The sequence below is a fragment of the Physella acuta genome, unplaced genomic scaffold (genome assembly GCF_028476545.2).
Source record: "Physella acuta isolate Inbredline_101_S28 unplaced genomic scaffold, ASM2847654v3 ptg000212l, whole genome shotgun sequence".
NCBI classification, from domain to species: Eukaryota; Metazoa; Mollusca; class Gastropoda; family Physidae; genus Physella; species Physella acuta.
The window spans coordinates 571,658-592,573 of record NW_026731731.1 but is presented as its reverse complement, the minus strand read 5'-3'; the positions used below and the strand labels follow the sequence as shown (position 1 = coordinate 592,573).

Here is a 20,916-nt window from a genome sequence, read left to right as displayed (position 1 = left end):
ATAGCATCAAAGCCACGTCGCTGTTGGCGTGATCCCTATCACGGCGACCCCTACCACGGCGACCCCCACCAGCGCGACCCTTATCTCAGAAGTGCGCAGGTCACCGCATCACGTGTGCGTGTAGCCGATGCGCAACAGACAACTGGGATTTGAGCAGTTTTTTGTGTGATATACCGTCACGTACCATTTAATTAGTTTTTGTTGGGAGTTAATACAGGTAAAACCCGTCAATAAAAAAACAAACTAATTAGGTCAATAACAGACATGTAACCACATGGGCACTGGCAAAAATCAGCAGGAAAAACTCGACATATAGGTCTATTCAAGCTATAGTTTATTCAAAGAGGACATAAAAACGTCCTTCTTTACAATTGCAGTGGCGTCTAGACTAGTTTAAAAACTAAAACCAGTTTAACTAAAACTTTTGATACCATTTCTAGACCAGTTTAAAAACAAAAACCTTCGATATCAGCTTATCGGTATAAGTAAAAACTTGATATTAACTAACTCCAACCTGGTGTTTGTGCGATGAACTGTTTGTTATTTTGTACTGGTGAGGTCCCAGACCTCTAAAATAAAGCACGGCACTTAAGACACGCACGTTTGATACTTGAGACATAAAGTCCAATTATTTCCTCATCATTCTGAACACGCTACAAGAGCACTGTAGTACTAGACTACTAGCCGTTCTATGATCTCTCCCCCCCCCCCCCCCATACACATTTCTACTAGACCGTATCATTTTACGAGTCTTTTGTGTATCTTGTACTCTACAGCCAAACAACTCCCAAACACTGGCAAAAAAAAAGAAAAATTACTATTTTTTATTTCAGTTTTTTCCTTTTTTTGACGACATATTCTGCGCTGTGAAAAGAGTTTCGAAGAGGGCACACAATTAATTTAATTAATTATACCCAGAACGAGGTTTACGTAATCAATTCTCACTTCCGGTACACACACTCATAAAACAGAGGTATCGATTCCAACTGTCCTTGTAATCATCTGCATTATCCTTTAGCATTAGTTTTCGTTTCTAGATTTTAATTATAATAATTATCATCATACAATCTATATACTACTAAAAGTCAAGTTTGTTTACATGTTTGAATATTTATTTGTTTGCCTGATCGAAAATTGTGATATGTTCGACTCTATCTGGAAAGCTGTAAAATGGTATGCAGGTAGAGAATAATTTTTTAATGCAGACAGACTGTTGATCACACATTTATTTAAAGACGTTAATTAATTTATTGATTTATTCCTACGCAGAATAACCCATTTTTTTTTAAAATGTTAAAACCTTGACTAAACTTTGTGGGAATAGTGACGTCACAGGTTTTTGTTTACTCTTTAGTACAATAAAATGGCGGCGTCTATTGAAGAAAATTGTGTTCCCATTCAAAAGTTTAACGCGTTCTAAATCTAATTTTTCTGTCGGTCATAACTTTAACAATACGTCCGTTTGCTGTATTTATTACGTTCCAACACTTATATCAATTTTCAACTGTCTTTTTTCATTTAGTTTTACGATAAATTTCTCTAGATCTAAAGATCAGCTGTCGAGAATCTAGCCTAGGGCCTAGATTCTAGATCTGGATCTAGAATCTAGATCTAGATCTAGGTCACTAGACTCAATGTAAATTCTAGATCTAGACTTAATGTAAATTCTACATCTAGAATCTATTTCGGGCCTTAATTATTTTATATAAATCTTTGTTTAGCTTCAATGATCATCTAATTCGAGAATACATGGGATTTTTTTGTTATCTAGGTTTTATATCTAGATATAGTAGGATTACTCACTAACTTGGAGGCGTGGTCGGCTGCTAACAACAATATGGCGTACGGGACCGGACGCATGTCTTCCGACAATTTTTAGGCCATGTTTACCACGAGCAAGATGGCGGGTGTTTACATTATTTAAACATGGTATAGGTGGCCAGGGCTAGATATGCCAGAAAAGCATTTTAAAATTTGCTTTGGAGAATGAAGGCTAAATTTTAAAGTCAGTGTCATAAACATTAATAGAACTTTTTTTTTTTTTTTTACGTTTTCAATTATTTTTTCTTAAGCCCTATATGTGAATGATAAGGTTGACTATCAGGACCTCGCGGGGCACAGGGCAGGTGAAGTAGGGTTCATCTGTTTCTTTGTCCTAAGCAAATGAAGGGATAGTGTGGTCAGAGACATGCTCGGCTGGAATCGTTTTTGTTGTCTGAGACTTGGCGGGACACTGGGCAGGTGAAGTAGAGTTGAGTAGGTCACCTGTGACGTCAGTATATGAAGGGATAGTCCGAAATCGGTGTTTTCGGTGTTTTTAAAAGATAAAAAACATATTTTTGAATGTGGGGTCTGTTTTTTGTGACGATAAGTGACACTGCATTAGCGAAGCGAGGAGGGGGGGGGGAGGCGGGGGGTGAAGGGGAGGCGGGGGGGGGGGGGGGAAGGGGAGGCGGGGGGAGGGGGGAGGTGGCGGGGGGGGGGGGGGGGGGACATATGTTGGGGGGCGCCAAAATGGTTTGGAAAAATAAATTGAAAGGTTGAGGGGGGTTCAAATAGAAAGTTTGAGTGGGGGGGGGGGGGGGGGGGGTGCACATCAAAAGTTTGAGGGGGGGGGGTTGAAAATCGAAATCTTGGGGGGGGGGGGGGGTTCAAATCGAAAAAGTTTGTCCCCGGGCGCCGGGAAGGGTCGCTATGCCTCTGAGTGACAGACGTGATGTTTTTTTGATGGATGACCCCCCGAAACCCACAGTTATCCAACGGATGACGGGTATTCTAGTACTTATTTAAAAAATGAGTAACTGGAACTATTTTCGGTACACCCCTTGTCTTGATAGAGCGTTTTACTCACATATCCTCTTGATAGAGCTACTCTAATGTTTCTCGCTTGTTCTTTTAGCATATACATGACCGTACATCAATGGCGTCTCTAGGCGGAGAGGGGGAGGGGGCGGATGCAATGGATGACATTATTTAGAAGGTGACAAAGTTTGGCTCAGATTTACGTGAAAGGGAGGGAGCATCATTTTAAACCGGGGTGGGGGGGGGGTGTTTAGTTACCACAACTCGGGACACCGACCTAGTGATGAGATAGACCAGTGACGTGCGGACTTGTCAACACAACCCTAACATGGCCTGCACTTTTCTAAATTTAGTCATTTAATCCGACTTGCTTCGATTGTAATCGTCCACGCTGTTATAAATCAACCCCCAGCAAACCCCACGATGTAACGCACCATCGCCCTCGGTGTGAAGGTGGTTATTTCTACGGCCCGGCGGGTATTTCCGATGGTGCGGACAAAATAGACAGACACGAAAAAACCATAGCCGTTTATTGTAGGGCTGCCAAATGTTGTCAGCCCGTTAGGGAGTGCTGCTTCGTTTTATGTCTTAACCGACACGTCCTTTTGTGTGGTCGTCTGTGGTGATGTGTGGTCGTGAAATGTAGCGTTAGTTGAAGTAAAATGGTGTGGTCGTGAAATGTAGCGTTAATAGAAGTAAAATGGTGTGGTAGTAAAATGTAGCGTTAATAGAAGTAAAATGGTGTGGTCGTGAAATGTAGCGTTAATAGAAGTAAAATGGTGTGGTAGTAAAATGTAGCGTTAATAGAAGTAAAATGGTCGGGTAGTGCTAGGGAGATGTAGCGTCATTTGCAGTCAAAAATGTGACGTCATTAATAGTGAAGTGTAACGTCATAATAATTAACGCGGTTTCTTACAATCCCCACCCCCACCTATTGTTTTTGACATTACCGTTAATTATTGGATTTAAACCTCTCCTATCGCAGTGTAAGCTCCCCCCCCCCCTTTCCCAGCCCACACTAGTGCGATACCCTTATTTCTCATCCCAGTGCAAAAATCTCCCCCCCCCCCCTCATATTCCACCCCAGTGCAATATCTACCCCATATCCCATCCCAGTTTCTCCCCCAATTTCTACCAGGCCAGACATTGTATCCCATTGAGACATCGTCATCCGTCAAGTCGTGATGGACAGTTGAATGACCCGTCATTTAGGACAGCTGAATGACCCTTCATGACGGACAGTTGAATGACCCGTCATTTAGGACAGTTGAATGACCCGTCATGCCCAGCAGCAGGTACGTTCAACGCTCGACAGCACAAGCAGACGAGACTGCACAAGATAGCTGGCACATCACACTTGGCAGTGTGGTGACTGACACCAGTTTAAGGAAAGCTTATCCTTGTAGAATCAAATCAACTTTTATTCCTCTACTTGCCCTGCTAACAACATTAGAGATACACGTCATCTCACTTCTATAGGACTTTCGTAGTTTTACCTACACAGGCCAGACTAGAACTTTCTGTGATTTTAAATGAGCGAGAGATTGAGTGAAGATGACCTTTTGCCTTCCAGAAAGGAACATTGTCAAGAAATGATTAAAAGACACCCAATAGTAATCTTGTCAGTGTCGAGGGAGGTTAGATAGATTTGTTTAACCTCTCATCCACAATTTGGGTTAACTGACCTAACATCCCACACACAACTTGAGGTAACTGACCTCTCATAATTGACCTCTCATAACTGACCTCTCATAACTGACCTCTCATAACTGACCTCTCATAACTGACCTCTCATAACTGACCTCTCATAACTGACCTCTCATAACTGACCTCTCATAACTGACCTCTCATAATTGACCTCTCATAACTGACCTCTCATAACTGACCTCTCATAATTGACCCATATAACTTGTTGATGAAAAGAAAAGAACTCACTGTACTAAACATCAAATGTCTCATTAGCCTTTGATCAAAACACCTGTTGTGATCCCATTGATCTCACCTGGGATCGAAGTAAATCCAGGCCCTAACCAGGTCCTAACCAGGTCCTAACCAGGTCCTAACCAGGGTTTGTTCCTCGTGTTACGACTTAATCGACGTCCCCACTCCACCCCCCATCCCCACCGGAGGACAAACAGCGGGGTATATCATAGCTAAAGATAAAAATGCATGCACAAACGACAACAGACCAACAAACATGCATATCCTAGCCATAGACACAAGTATTTTTTGCTATCCACTGACAGATAAAAACACCAAAAGACACCTTGTATATCGAGAAACTCGAGCCTATAATGAATGAATGAGTGGGTCAGGAAGGAAGAGGGGGGGGGGTGAAAGGTCAATCAAGGATCCGATAGACTCCAGGTTTAATTGAGGTCTGGGTTGTAATCAAATTCACATTCCATCACCCTCTGACAGGAAAAGGACCGTTTCCGGTCTGCATTGCGCAACAATGCGACTGCGCATCTTGCCGGAAGTGAGACACGTGCTCTCCCTATATCGTAATGGGCATCTATTGGAAGCCATTTTCACGTCGGGCCATTCAGCAGACGACACCCAAGCCTGGAGGTATTGCCATTCTCATCAGGGAACTCATCAGACACACCAAATGCCACGGGATGGACTAATTGTTTCCTAAACAGCCTGGTGTTGTTTCTCTGAACGGACGCTTCGATTAGCAAATTAGAAAATAAGGATATTGATACAAGATGGCTGATATCTATGATTGTCTGGGTGCCACGGTCAAGGTTATTACAGTAATGTAACACCTCGCCAGGGGCGGATCCAGTTTTGTTTTGGGGTTGGTGTATCAGGAGTGTATCAAAATACATTACGTATATGCCTACACATTCAGTCCGGTTTTTATACTGTTTTTGTTGTATCATTATTTTCCTGAAAATGAGTTTCGGTCACGGGATATACTCATGGTGACCTTCCTTTCTTCTACCCCCTCCCCCTACCCCACTAGTCACGCCTCTAAACTTAATATTTATTGTAACGTGCTTAATAATGTAAGGCCAGCTGTGGAGCGGGGGTGGGTGCCAATATATGTGAGTAAAGAGGATCTGGTAGATGTTTAAGTGAGGGGATGCGGCAATAGGTTGAGAGATGAAGGGGGGGGGGGGAGGAGTGGGGTAACTTGCTATGATCTCAGAGGTGGTGTTATAATCTGATAACATGGAGTCAGTTATTGGATGGTTTGATGAATGGGTGCTGCAGAAAGTGGGGGGGGGGGATGAAGAGGTGGGGGGAAGGGTAGGGGTGTGACAACTTTTTCAAAAGACTACATCAAAGGAGTGGATGTGGTAGGTTGTAGATAAAACCACTGAATAGAGCAGGCTCGTAGGTTTTGTCGTATGTGTCTATTTCCAGAATCACGATCCAGTGCTAGATCGATAATAGGGGACTGCTGTATAAGCAGAGTTATCGAGGAATATTCAAACACAAACACATTCCACTCTTGTGAGTAGTTGTTATAAAATTTTAAGGATTCTGTTACAAGACAATATAATGTGGTATGTGGTGAGGTCACAATACTTTATAAGTGGTATATGTTGTGGGTGAGGGATGGGTAGTAGAGGGGCAGCGTTGAACCAGCTACTTACTTGTGGTGAGGTCACAGTACTTATTGAGTGGCATATGTGTGTGTGTGGGTAGGTTGGGGTGGAGGAGAGTGGTTTCCCGTGGAATAAATTGTGAGTGGTATTATCGCTTACCCAGAACCAGACTGTTATAAGTTTAAAACCTTGATGTAAACATTTTTACAAAAGTGGAGTTAAAACAGTGTGGTTCTGTTGAAGCGACAGTGAGGTGGGTGGATGGATGGGAAGCGAGGGTTTTCACGTACACACATCTGCCTACTCGTGGTCAAAATAAGTTGTGAGTGGTATATGTGTGAGTTCGTACGTGTGTGAAGGAGGGGGGGGGGAGGGTACAGTAGTGGGGTATCACGTGACAACCTACTTGTGGTGAGGTCACAGTACTTGGCCCTGATGGCGTCGGGTAGAATGTCCGACCTCAGGGACAGGAAGGTCTCCTCCCACGTCAGGTACCGCAACTCTTTAGTGATGATGTTGATGGCGTAGTCGTTCCTGCCCTGGGGACACAATCAACCAAGTTATAAAGTTAGAGACTTCATGTTAAACAAACAGCGAAGTTATAGAGTTAGAGACGTCATGTCATGACTTTAGTATACAGCTATGGTTTCTCATTCCCTTTGATATATATATATATATATATATATATATATATATATATATATATATATATATATATGTTATGGAGTCTTTGAGTAAATGAAATTATGTCAGACTTTTTAGGGTTTTAGTATAGAGTTTGGTTTTGATTCTCATTGATATATTTTGTAAAAAAAAAATTAGTTATTCATCACTTAAAATTAATCGAATTCGCTAAATCCAATAGAGTTATCCTTCTAGGTATCTCCTAGCAGAGTTTAGTGACAAACTCACAATTAGTTTTGTACCAACGCAATAAATATACATCGCTAAATCCAATAGTGTTATCCTTCGAGAAAAAACTCACAATTTATTTACCAACGCAATAAATATACATCTTCAAACCATAAAATCTTTAAATATTTCCACAAGAATGTCATTAGCTTGGCTCGATGTGTGTATGTATTGCTGCTACTGTAACCTACTCCACCCCCAGTTCCAGTGAAATGAAAGTAAACGCTTACGTGGCACAAAGCTTTGTACAGGTCCAGCTGATGGAGAAGAAAGTCGTGTTTGTTTTGGTCGTAACAGGGGCTGTTTTCCTGGCATAAGATAAACACATACATTAGATTTCTTGGACTGGCTAGCCGATCATTTATAATAAGATCAAAACTTATAGCGTTCAAATGGATGCTATTGTAAACGTGTAAATATCAAGGTGTAACATAAGATAAAGTATAATATTCCATTTGGAAAATTAAAATAATCATCTTTTAAGAAAAAAAATCATCATAATTAAAACTAATGAGCTCGTGCATACATCAACAAACTCGTGTAGGGCCAGCCATGTTTTGCCGCTTGTGGTGGAGATGTAGAGGATGTTTGGTTGTCTGTTGATGTCCTGACCCCGGGCTGTCAGGTACACACCTTTCTGGAAGCAACAAGAGTACACTTTGTGTAAGACAACAGCTGGGTCATTGTACACTTTCTGTAAACAACAGCTGGGTTATTTGTGTTTGAGAGGAAACATGAAATAAACAAAAACCATGAATGTCAGATATTTAAGAAAGGTGTTTAGTTGGAAACCGTTAGTTTTGTTGAGTGATAGTAAAAATAGATTAAGCTTGACGCAGTGGTCAAGTTTGTAAACAATCTTCAAAAGTATTTTGACATTAAAAAAATATTCTTTATATCACGCAATGGTTTTCTTTGTGTTAGACTAAAATGACAAGTAACTAAATCGTATTTCACCGACCGAGTGTGATAAACCGGACACAAATGACCGGGATATGTTAAAACTTGGTACCGACCTGTTCTGTTGACAGCCACCTCTCCACAATGTACGATTGGTTGTTGGGAATGGCCACGTCATCACACACACAGAGTACGTGAAGCAGATCTAGAAATCTGTAGTTCTGTTGGCAAAAGATCCAGAAAGATCATTCAAAGATCCTTAGGACACGCAAAATATCTGAATCTGTGTCGCGAGATATTTCTTTAACAAGATATTACACATTGAGACCTTTAGAACACAAACATCACCTGTGATTTTTCTAGTAGAGTCACGAACTGGTCAATCTGCGCATGCGTGATTCGATCAACAATTTTCCTCTTGTCTCGAATGAGTTCCACAATCATCTGAGCGACATTGAGTCCTATACCTCCCTAATGTAGAGTTAAACAAGACATTGAGTCCTAAACCTCCCTAAAGTAAAGAGTACAGGTAGAGATGTAGCCCACCCAGGTAGAGATGTAGCCCACCGAAGTAGAGATGTAGCCCACCCAGGTAAAGATGTAGTCCACCCAGGTAGAGATGCAGCCCACATAGGAAGAGATGTAGCCCACCCAGGTAGAGATGTAGCCCACCCAGATAGAGATGTAGCTTGCCCCACCCAGGTAGAGATGTAGCCCACCCAGGTAGAGATGTAGTCCACCCAGGTAGAGATGTAGCCCACCCAGGTAGAGATGTAGCCCACCCAGGTATAGATGTAGCCCACCCATGTAGAGATGTAGCCCACCCAGATAGAGATGTAGCTTGCCCCACCCAGGTAGAGATGTAGCCCACCCAGTAGAGATGTAGCCCACCCAGGTAGAGATGTAGCCCACCCAGGTAGAGATGTAGCCCACCCAGGTAGAGATGTAGCCCACCCATGTATAGATGTAGCCCACCCAGGTATAGATGTAGCCCACCCAGATAGAGATGTAGCTTGCCCCACCCAGGTAGAGATGTAGCCCACCCAGGTAGAGATGTAGCCCACCCAGATAGAGATGTAGCCCACCCAGGTAGAGATGTAGCCCACCCAGGTAGAGATGTAGCCCACCCAGGTAGAGATGTAGCCCACACAGGTAGAGATGTAGCCCACCCATGTATAGATGTAGCCCACCCAGGTATAGATGTAGCCCACCCAGATAGAGATGTAGCTTGCCCCACCCAGGTAGAGATGTAGCCCACCCAGGTAGAGATGTAGCCCACACAGGTAGAGATGTAGCCCACCCATGTATAGATGTAGCCCACCCAGGTATAGATGTAGCCCACCCAGATAGAGATGTAGCTTGCCCCACCCAGGTAGAGATGTAGCCCACCCAGGTAGAGATGTAGCCCACCGAAGTAGAGATGTAGCCCACCCAGGTAGAGATGTAGCCCACCCAGGTAGAGATGTAGCCCACCCAGGTAAAGATGTAGCCCACCCAGGTAGATGTAGCCCACCCAGGTAGAGATGTAGCCCACCCAGGTAGAGATGTAGCCCACCCAGGTATAGATGTAGCCCACCCAGATAGAGATGTAGCTTGCCCCACCCAGGTAGAGATGTAGCCCACCCAGGTAGAGATGTAGCCCACACAGGTAGAGATGTAGCCCACACAGGTAGAGATGTAGCCCACCCAGGTAGAGATGTAGCCCACCCAGGTAGAGATGTAGCCCACCCAGGTAGAGATGTAGCCCGCCCAGGTAGAGATGTAGCCCGCCCAGGTAGAGATGTAGCCCACCCAGGTAGAGATGTAGCCCACCCAGGTAGAGATGTAGCCCACCCAGGTAGAGATGTAGCCCACCGAAGTAGAGATGTAGCCCACCCAGGTAGAGATGTAGCCCACCCAGTTAGAGATGTAGCCCACACAGGTAGAGATGTAGTCTACGCCACCCAGGTAGAGATGTAGCCCGCCCAGGTAGAGATGTAGCCCACCCAGGTAGAGATGTAGCCCACCTTCTGAGTAAACTGGGTCTGGAAGAAGTCGATGTACTTGGCGAAGTAGAGGGCGTTTTTCCTGGACCTTCCAATCATGTAGGTGTACAGGGTGTCGTAGGCTTCCTTGAACACCGAGGTCAGGTTGATCTCATCTGGTTGGGCGTCCAGGGGGCACTGGAGGATCTTGACCAGCAGGTCAATCACCTGGGGAATCAGGTCAAGGTCATTATCTTATACAAAACACTGTTCGTATTGGTAAAAAATAACTACGACTTCACTAAGCTAAGATACAGAATGTGAGAAAAAAAGGAACTAGAAATACAGAAGTTGAGATAACGGCATATCATATAAAAATGCAACATAAGGTCAAAAGGGCGAGATTTGAAACCATAAACAAAAAATATGACACAATGGAGTATCATACACCGAGGTTTCTCATGAAACAAAAAAAAATATGACAGAACGGAGTACCATACCCTGAGGTTTCTCATGAAACAAACAAAAAATATGACAGAACGCACTACCATACCCTGAGGTTTCTCATGAAACAAACAAAAAATATGACAGAACGGACTACCATACCCTGAGGTTTCTCATGAAACAAACAAAAAATATGACAGAACGGACTACCATACCCTGAGGTTTCTCATGAAACAAACAAAAAATATGACAGAACGGACTACCATACCCTGAGGTTTCTCGTGAAACAAACAAAAAATATGACAGAACGGACTACCATACCCTGAGGTTTCTCATGAAACAAACAAAAAATATGACAGAACGGACTACCATACCCTGAGGTTTCTCATGAAACAAACATAAAATATGACAGAACGGAGTACTATACCCTGAGGTTTCTCATGAGCTTCTGTCTGTTCTTGTTGGTGACTCCATTCACGTACATAAACCTCCTGAGTTCTTCCATAGCCTGGTGGTACAGTAGAGTTGTTAAATGGTAGGTTTATCACAGGTTCAGTGAAAGGCTTATGATAGGTTCAGTGACAGGTTTATCATAGATTCATTAACAGGTTTATGATAGGATCATTAACAGCAAACCCCTCCACCCCCCTCGAAGAAAAACTACCACCCCCCCCGAATGAAATGGGATTTATATAGAAAATATATATCCTTTTAACAGTGTCCGTCCCCCCCCCCACCTTCCCCGAAATTTTTAGTCCGGCTTCCCCCCCCCCCTCCCCCCCCCCCCCCCCCCCCCAAAAAAAATTTCAAGTCTCCCCCCCCCCCCGAGAAAAAAGTCTGGAAGAAACACTGATTAACAGGTTTTGTAATAGGTTTAGTAACAGGTTCATACAGTAACAGGTTTGTGATTGGTTTAGTCACATGTCTATAACAGGTTCAGTAACAGGTTTATAATAGGTTGAGTATCAGGTTTATGATAGAGAAGTTCAGAAATAAGTTTATGATAATACTAGGAAGTAAATTAGCAATTTTCTTTATCTTAGAGCTACTAACTCTCACACGAATTAAAAAAAAATCAAAACATTCTGTCATTTGGCTTAACATCAGTTTTAAAATATTTATCTAAATTGAATTTCTCGAATTCTGTTTAATCTGAAATAGACACCAGAGTGTGACAGACTTCTGTGTGGAGAGCGAACTAAAACATCAGCTGTCTAAAGCTTAATTTACATTGAAAACTTGTTATGCACAGACAAAACTTGTCATATACAGACGCAACTTGACAGTGTGTGTTTTACCGTGAGGGTGAGGTGTGTTTTCTTGGCATTCAGCGTGGCCGAGTCGTTTCTCTGAAAACAAAAGGGGGATAATCATACCCGGAAAAATAATCGCGATTATTTGTTCTTGGGTTATAAATAATCTAACAGAGGCAGCGTGATTGGGTGGTTTTGTCTGTGAATGCTATAGTTAAGGGTGTGTGGGGGGGGGGGGGGGAGAACAAAAGTTCATGCAAATTAACATATGTCATTGTGACGTGCTAATGCTGCAAGGGGTTATAGCGACATTTACAGCGGTCTTTACTTAGCCATGTTTCTGTCAAACACATAAGATACACAACTATATATATATATATATATATATATATATATATATATATATATATATATATATATATATATATATATATATATATATATATATATATGAGTGTATCTTATGTGTTATCTAAATATACATAGGGCCTATATATGATTAGTAAACATTAGTAATAAGTTTATGAATATGTATATTTTGATCAATTTATTTTTAAATAGTTGACATATCTGTGTAATATATTCCGCTTACATCTTTGATGAGGTTTAGCAGGAACGGAACCATCCCAGCCACGTAGTTGAAATCGTCCACATAGGCTTTTTCAACGTACTGTATGGTGAAGGCGTCGTCATACATACTCTCACCGCTGGCCGCCACCTGATGAAGGTTCGAATACAAGTCAGAAGGGCATCGACGAACAGAGTCAGGTTATGTTTGATGTAAACCCTAATGCAGCATGTTCTACTAAATCATATACAAGCTAAGCAGGCTTATATGAAAGAAAAAAAAATTATGTATTTAATTTACATGTTTTATCACATAGTGACTTTTATTTAAAAAAACAACAACAGGGTAGTTGCGAGAAAATCTTATGTATATTATCATTTTAAGAAATTCTTTTAATACTTTCAGATAACACATGAGCTATTGGGTTGGGGGGGGGGGGGGGGGAGAGAAAAATAGGTTTCGCGCGCGCGTGTGTGTGTGTTTTAGGAATGGTCTGTCCATTTTATCATGAAAATAATTATGTTGCAAACGCTACGCCATTAAAAGATATAATTACATTTTTCTAGATGGTGGTTATTAGGGGGGGGGGGGGTGTATGCAGGTGCTTGTAACGCGTGTTAGATTTTAGCTTTTAGCTAACAGGTCTAGCTTTTAAAAACTGGCAAAAGAAGGTTGATCTAGCCGTAAAATAAATGGGCTAAAAAAAGATTCACTTCACCCCAGAATGCAACACTACTATCGATTTATTACATACTAATTCGAATAAGAATAGATATTTATTCATAGACACACCACCCATTTTTTTCTACACCACTCGTAATTTTTTTTTTAACGGGATAACCGACTGGAGCACTGTAATAATTTAATTTGGAGTCGGGCCAAAGCACGCAGCCGCTGGTACGTCACTCACGCGCATTGCACAACAATACCACCTTCATGTAGATGCTGACCTTTCACCCGACACCTCACTAATTACCAACCGCGTCCCCAAAGCAATAATTTAGATTAACCAGTCAGGAAAGTATATCTCCTTATTAGTGCGACCAGTGTGGGGAACGATCGTGACGCGCTCACTGTAGTCTCCCTTGGAAACAGGTCCGATTACTCTAGCCGCTCCTGTGAGAGTTACCGTTATTTGATGTTTGCATACAGTTCGTAAGTATTCGTAATGGGGAAATTGTTTGTTGACGGTGGGTCGTGGGCTGCGGAGTTCAGTGACATTATGTAACCATGGGAGGAGGGAGGGGATAGGATGACCATCATAAATGGGTGGGGGGGGGGGGTCGACAGGGAATTGATACAAAACAAAACGATGATAGTTTTCTTGTGTTAACCCCACTCACAAGAAACTCGAATGGGGTCGAGAGGAAATTTGCTTACGAGGTCAAATTATTCTATAAATAGATGACATAGTTTATTATCTTCTGAACTCTAAAGCTATAACGGTTCTTATACTAAGCTAAGAATGAGCACTGTGGTTCTGAGTGCAGATCGGTTGCTTCAAGTCAGGGGCAGCAATTCTTAGATAGTTGTTTCCCTTGTGTTTGAGGAAAAGAAGCGAGGCTACACAGCTCAAATATACGGTAGTTCTTCAACACTGTGGACTGAGGTACCAGTGTCCGTCCAGAGTAGAGGTCAATAGGTCAACTAGTTGATGACAGAGACACTGGTTTACGTAATCGTCACCGTTATATGCTGGGGGGTCTATTAGCCAGGGACCTAGGTGTAACCACTGTTAGCCAGTGGTCTAGGTGTAACCATTGTTAGCCAGGGGTCTAGGTGTAACCACTGTTAGCCTGGGGTCTAGGTGTAACCACTGTTAACCTGGGGTCTGTGTGTAACACATGTTAGCCAGGGGTCTAGGTGTAACCCCTGTTAGCCAGGGGTCTAGGTCAGGGGTCGGCAACCTGCGGCTCGCGAGCCGCATGCGGCTCTTTTGATATGAAGATGCGGCTCTCCAGCTCCTTGAACAAATACTAATAATCTTAATACAAAAATAAAATATTTGAAATAAAAAAAAAATGTTAGTGGCTCTTTAAATACAGGGAAATTGTGAAAATTGTAACTTTTGGCTCTTCCGCTTCAAAAGGTTGCCGACCCCTGGTCTAGGTGTAACCATTGTTAGCCAGGGGTCTAGGTGTAACCACTGTTAGCCTGGGGTCTGTGTAACACATGTTAGCCAGGGGTCTATGTGTAACAACTGTTAGCCAGGGGTCTAGGTGTAACAACTGTTAGCCAGGGGTCTATGTGTAACAACTGTTAGCCAGGGGTCTATGTGTAACAACTGTTAGCCAGGGGTCTAGGTGTAACCCCTGTTAACCAGTAGTCAAGACGTTACACATAGCCAGGGTCTCTTGCGGAGTGGAATACATACTGTGATCACCTCACTCAATTCATAATCTGATTATATTTGTTATTAAACAAAACAATTTTTGGTTTTGAGAATCCGATTGGTCAAGTATAAAGGCACGTGTTTCTCATTCAGAAATAAGTTAAAACGTTTGGCGCCAAAAGTATGACCTGGCTCTCTGCGTCCATTCACCAGACGACCGAGCTGACGTCTCGTCTGAGGCCGCACTTGCTCGCGGCTGTTGGCGCAGAACAGAGAAATTGATTTCCGTGTCAAAAAATGACTTCCGGTGTGGTCACCATGGTGATGAGTTGTGTTTATGGATGACGTTTGGAGCACCGGAATGTTTCCCTAATTTGATGTTGGGCTGTAAAGCGGTGATGACTTAGACACGACCGCCCCAGGAGGGGGGGGGGGAGTGGTGGTGGGTGAAGGGGGGGGTCACATCCACTGATAGGGTTATGTGTAAATAGAAGTTTGGCTTGTGGGTCAAGTTATTTCAAGAACACAACACGTCCTTATTGGGTGAAAGTAAAAAGTAAACATAAAAGTCGATTTGTCAGAGTAAAATGTATCAATGTAGATAAGCCAGGTTTTTAAAAAAAAAATCGAAATACAGTTCATACTTTTGAGATATTTTGATATTTTGAGATTTATTGATATTTTTCTCTTTATTTTACAAATTACGCGTCTAAGGACATACACTAGTTGTTAAAAAAAGTAAATTTTTTTATTGCTTTTGAGAAATTGGTAGTTGTTAAGGAACAATCTTCTTCAATATGGTATTTATTTTTAAAAAACAATTATTAAAAAAAAACCAACAACATTTAATATGAAAACCTAAACAACTTTTAACCAGAGTTTCTTCCAGGCATCTCTTCGGGGGGGCGAAGCCCCCCCGAAAAATTTTTACCGCCCCCCCCCGAACGAAATGAAATTTATATAATTTATATAGAAAATATATACTTTTAACAGTGTCCGCCCCCCCGAAGAAAGTTTACCGCCCCCCCCGAAGATTTCAAGTGCCCCCCCGGAGAAAAAAGTCTGGAAGAAACACTGCTTTTAACTAAAAAGTAGTTTAATTTTCCAGTGGACATAGCTGCTAAACGCGCAACAGAAGACAGAAAATTGAGACATTGAAACTGAATTGGAAGTTGTTTTAAATAATTATCAATTAATAAAGAAGACGGGGAAAAATAACAAAATGGCCGCCAAATGTTGCAAATATTTCTAGGCTTACCTGTCTAACATTAGCTGTGTCCCACCTGAGTCCCTTCATGCTATGCTCCTGATTATCTTCCACGCCCCTGAACTGTTTCCTGATGTAATCCTCATCTGGAACCAACAGACTTGATATCAACAGAACAATGACATATATATGAGTACATTAAACACTCTACTCTCATACATAGTCTTTCGCGAAAAACTCACAACAACATGTATGCCTTGAGTGTAAGATGGAAACAGTAGTTTTTAGTCTTAAGATTATTTGTGATGACAACTCACTTTTGTATGGCACCCCCAGTTGTTAGCCTTGACCTTAAGCCTTTAGACGACTACTCACCTTTGACCTTGGCATGACTACTCACCTTTGAGCTTGGCATGACTGCTCACCTTTGGACGTGGGGTGACTACTCACTATTGAACTTGAGATGATACTCTCCTTTGACCTCGAAATGAGTACTCACTTTTGACCTTGCGATGACCACTTACCTTTGACATTGAGATGATCACTCACCTTTGACCTTTGAGAAGACAACTCACCTTTGAGAGCGTGGAGCCAAAAACCTGTCAGCACGTGCTCTATCCTAGCGTAACTCTCGAAGTGGATCTCGTCCCGTTCCTGAAAGTGGTCAACGTTTTATACATTGAGGGCTATCTAGGACAGACAGACAACAAGACAAACTTACACTGAGGACAAACAACAAGACAGACTTACACTGAGGACAGACAACAAGACAAACTTACACTGAGGACAGACAACAAGACAAACTTACACTGAGGACAGACAGACAACAAGACAAACTTAGACTGAGGACAGACAAACCAAAAAAAGACAACAACAGACTTACACTGAGGACAGACAACAAGACAAATTTACACTGAGGACAGACAGACAACAAGACAAACTTACACTGAGGACAGACAACAAGACAAATTTACACTGAGGACAGACAGACAACAAGACAAACTTACACTGAGGACAGACAACAAGACAAACTTACACTGAGGACAGACAGACAACAAGACAAACTTACACTGAGGACAGACAACAAGACAAACTTATACTGAGGACAGACAGACAACAAGACAAACTTAGACTGAGGACAGACAAACCAAAAACAGACAACAACAGACTTACACTGAGGACAGTCAACAAGACAAACTTACACTGAGGACAGACAAACCAAAAACAGACAACAACAGACTTACACTGAGGACAGACAACAAGACAGACTTACACTGAGGACAGACAAGACAGACTTACACTAAGGACAGAATGCAGCCTAAAGACAGACTTACACTGAGGACAGAATGCAGCCTAAAGACAGACTTACACTGAGGACAGAATGTAGCCTAAAGACAGACTTACACTGAGGACAGAATGCAGCCTAAAGACAGACTTACACTGAGGACAGAATGCAGCCTAAAGACAGACTTACACAGAGGACAGACAACAAGACAGACTTACACTGAGCACAGAATGCAGCCTAAAGACAGTCTTTGGGTCCTCGTTGTCGATTGTCAGAGAGATCTCATGGTTGGCGTCGATACTCAGGTACTTCCGGGTTGTCATGTGACGTAATCGCACCTGTTGCTCCCACCGAATGATTTCACCTGTACAAAGACGGGGGACTCTATAACTCGTAAATAACCTATGTAATGTGTGCTCCCGATATTCACGAGGGTTTAGAGTACTAAATGTGTACATGATCAACGGGAAAACGGGTGGAGGAGGGGGGGGGGGGTGTTACTTATGATACTTTGGAGATGAAAAATGTCTGAATAACCGAATAAACAATTAAAATAATGTAGTAGCTTGAAAGGATTTTTGGATAACTTGTTAAGATACCCAAACGCTAATTTACACTACTTCAGTTCTCTATTTTATCCAGGCTTTCTATGAGCAAATATTCTCCCATAAACTAATGTTAAACACAAACACATATCATGTGATCATTATTTTAGTGGAATTAACAGAACATCTTTCTTTAAAAGTAAAATAAAAAGTTTGATATTAGTTTTGAAAAACAACAACAATAAAAAAAAAAAAAAAAAAAAAATTAGCAAAGACATTCGTCATACGCAAAAACATATTGACCATATTATGCATTTATACAAAATTATTGATATACAAGAAAGGAATGTCGATCTCACCATACAGTATGCTGGTCTCTGCCTCGATTTGCCAGAAGGTGTTGCCGGAAGAGGGCGGGGACAGGGTCCTAGGCTTATGCTGGTCCATCACTCGGATCCGGAAATGCACTGTAAAAACATACGTCATTTTAATGACGTCACTTCCTGTACTTCATGGAGCACGAGGACATTTGAAGACTTAAGGTCCTTTATTAGTGGTTGATTGGTTTTGTTAAAATACAAACTGTCTAAAGTTAATGGTCTGCCAAATTATTGACAAACTTTATATAGACTTAAACTTTCAAAATTGAACATTTTAAGCAAAAAGATAAAATTTCATTAAGTTTTCTGATATAGGTATACAGGCACAATTACTTGAGCATCAAGACAATGTGTTAGTAATCTAAAAACAGATCTAAATTTAGAATGCGTCCTCAACTCCAAAAGCTACGAAAACCCAGAAACCACCAAAATAAAATCGTGCTGTTCTATAAATAGACAGCCTATAAGCTTTGTTAACGATTTTAGTGAACAAATCCGAATGGTTAGTAATATTAGTAAATCTTAAGTTTGTTGATTAGTTGTTTAAGAATTACAAAAAGTTAATTTTATAATTTATGCTTTCAACGACAAGATTTCAGTTCAAATAGTTCATGCTTAAAAGTAAACAGCATTACAAAAGAAAAATAGTAGAAAAATGCTGACAACTTTTCCGAAAAAAAAATACAACACTTTGTTATATGAATTATTTTCAAAAACTAACGGATTATTTTAAAAAGTTCAGATTTTTTTTAAATATTTAATTTTGTTTTTTAAGAGCCCGTCGAAAATGAAATATATCCTCTGGTTTAACCGGTGTGTATCCTCTGGTTTAACCGGTGTAACCTGAATCGAGTTGACGGGGTGGTTGAACCATGCACGCATTCCAAAGTTGGTCTAGTCAAGTCTAGGAGTCTAAACATGTGCCGGGGACATGAACACAGACAACACAGCAGCACCATAGGCCATGTGGCCAGCACAACAACGACACACCATGGGCCATGTGGCCAGCACAACAACAACACAGCATGGGCCATCCTGTGTGGCCAGCACAACAACTATGGGCCATCCTATGTAGACATCACAACGACACACCATGGGCCATCTAGTGTGGCCAGCACAACAACCATGGGCCATCATGTGTGGCCAGCACAACAACTATGGGCCATCCTGTGTAGACAGCACAACGACACACCATGGGCCATCTAGTGTGGCCAGCACAACAACCATGGGCCATGCTGTGTGGCCAGCACAACAACGACACACAATGGGCCATGCTGTGTGGCCAGCACAACAACGACACACCATGGGCCATCTAGTGTGGCCAGCGTGGCACCAACAGAACAAAATTGCTTCAAACGACGATAAAAAAAAACGTCACCCCTTCCCCGCCCATAAACTTAACTTTGACATTACCTTCTGAAAACATTTTGCCGAAATCTATTTTATATACGTTAAATACTTCAAACACAATATAACACGGTAACACTTTTTTAAACTGTTTTTAAAACAATCAGTGGTTAGATCTAATTCTATCTTATAAAAAACAACTGTAAAAATAATTGGGTTTCAAAAAATGCAAATAGTTTTAAAAAACGGGACTTGAATACGTTTTGTCATCATTAATCCAGTTCAATAAAAATGCAAATGGAAATATATTTTACGTTGATTGCTTTGATAAGTGTTTTAAAAAAACAATACCACCAAACCGTAAAATTATTTTTAAAAATGAAAGAATGAAAAAAAAATGCAAGCACAATTTCAAAATGTTAAAAGCAAGCAAATTGAATTTTTTTTTAAAGAAATAGAACTGGTCAACCAAAAGACGTGTTTAATTTAAAATAATTAATCAACGGGATTAGTAATTAAAATGCTTGGTTGATTTATAATGATATCTTTTACACATTCAAAAAAGTGGCTGCTAATTTATTTTTCGCTTTACCATTCATCAGAAAACAAAAAAAGACCAACTTGCTTCTATTTTTAGAATTTGTTGGCTTACTGACAAAGTTAAATAAACTGAACATTTTAATATTTCTTATTAGTTTTTACGTGTTTTTTTTCATTTTAAATCTACAGCTTTAAAAAAAACAACATTAGTGACGGCATTTAATGCATTATTTTCATTATAAAATTAAATTTGAAAGTAACTTTTCAGTAAAAGTTTTGATCATGGTATTCTAGTTAATTTAATATTAAATACAAAATTTCTTAAAATGTTAATGTTTATCATGGGGTGCTTCAGTAACTAGTAATTTTTGTTTTCTTTTTATCACTCCAACTTTACAACTTTGTCTTGAATAGATGCGTTAAAGTATGTAAGCTAAATCACTTTGACTTGAACGTAGGCGTTTAAATATGTAAGCTAAATTACTTTGACTTGAATAGAGGCGTTAAATTTGATCACCCTGGGAGAGGCCATAATTTCAACAAGCAGAAAATGTTAGAACATTGCATACTTAAAATTGATGAGCACTTTAAATTAGAATCAAATAAAGCAATAAATTGGTGACGTGTTAAACAACAAGCACGCAAGAACGACACACACACACGCACAACAATGCATGACAGGTAAGAACACACTGGGGAAATGTCGCTTACTCTCACATTGAATAAAAGGAAATGTTTTGGTTTAAAAAAAAAATGACAACACAATTTTTAAATATTTATTTATTTGGTTTTTTTTTTATATTGAGTTTATGAGGGAGTTTGATACAGACACGCATGCAAGGGCGTAACTACTGGATCCATTTGAAAAGAACACAAT

General features: G+C 41.0%; 1 protein-coding gene across 1 annotated transcript in view; it reads right to left on the bottom strand.

The window, feature by feature from the left end:
* Positions 1–6,088: 6,088 nt before the first annotated feature.
* The window catches only part of LOC131937524 (inositol 1,4,5-trisphosphate receptor type 3), a 69,123-nt gene continuing 54,295 nt past the window's right edge, over positions 6,089–20,916 (bottom strand). Inside the window, exons 12-24 of the mRNA XM_059295018.1 lie at positions 18,132–18,239; positions 17,446–17,591; positions 16,518–16,596; positions 15,994–16,088; positions 12,428–12,553; positions 11,010–11,090; positions 10,181–10,366; positions 8,523–8,645; positions 8,291–8,395; positions 7,801–7,911; positions 7,505–7,582; positions 6,769–6,901; positions 6,089–6,297 (exon numbers count right to left, since the gene is read on the bottom strand). Of these exons, the coding sequence (XP_059151001.1) occupies positions 6,089–6,297; positions 6,769–6,901; positions 7,505–7,582; positions 7,801–7,911; positions 8,291–8,395; positions 8,523–8,645; positions 10,181–10,366; positions 11,010–11,090; positions 12,428–12,553; positions 15,994–16,088; positions 16,518–16,596; positions 17,446–17,591; positions 18,132–18,239 (1,580 nt within the window). The remainder of the gene's footprint in view (positions 6,298–6,768; positions 6,902–7,504; positions 7,583–7,800; positions 7,912–8,290; positions 8,396–8,522; positions 8,646–10,180; positions 10,367–11,009; positions 11,091–12,427; positions 12,554–15,993; positions 16,089–16,517; positions 16,597–17,445; positions 17,592–18,131; positions 18,240–20,916) is intronic.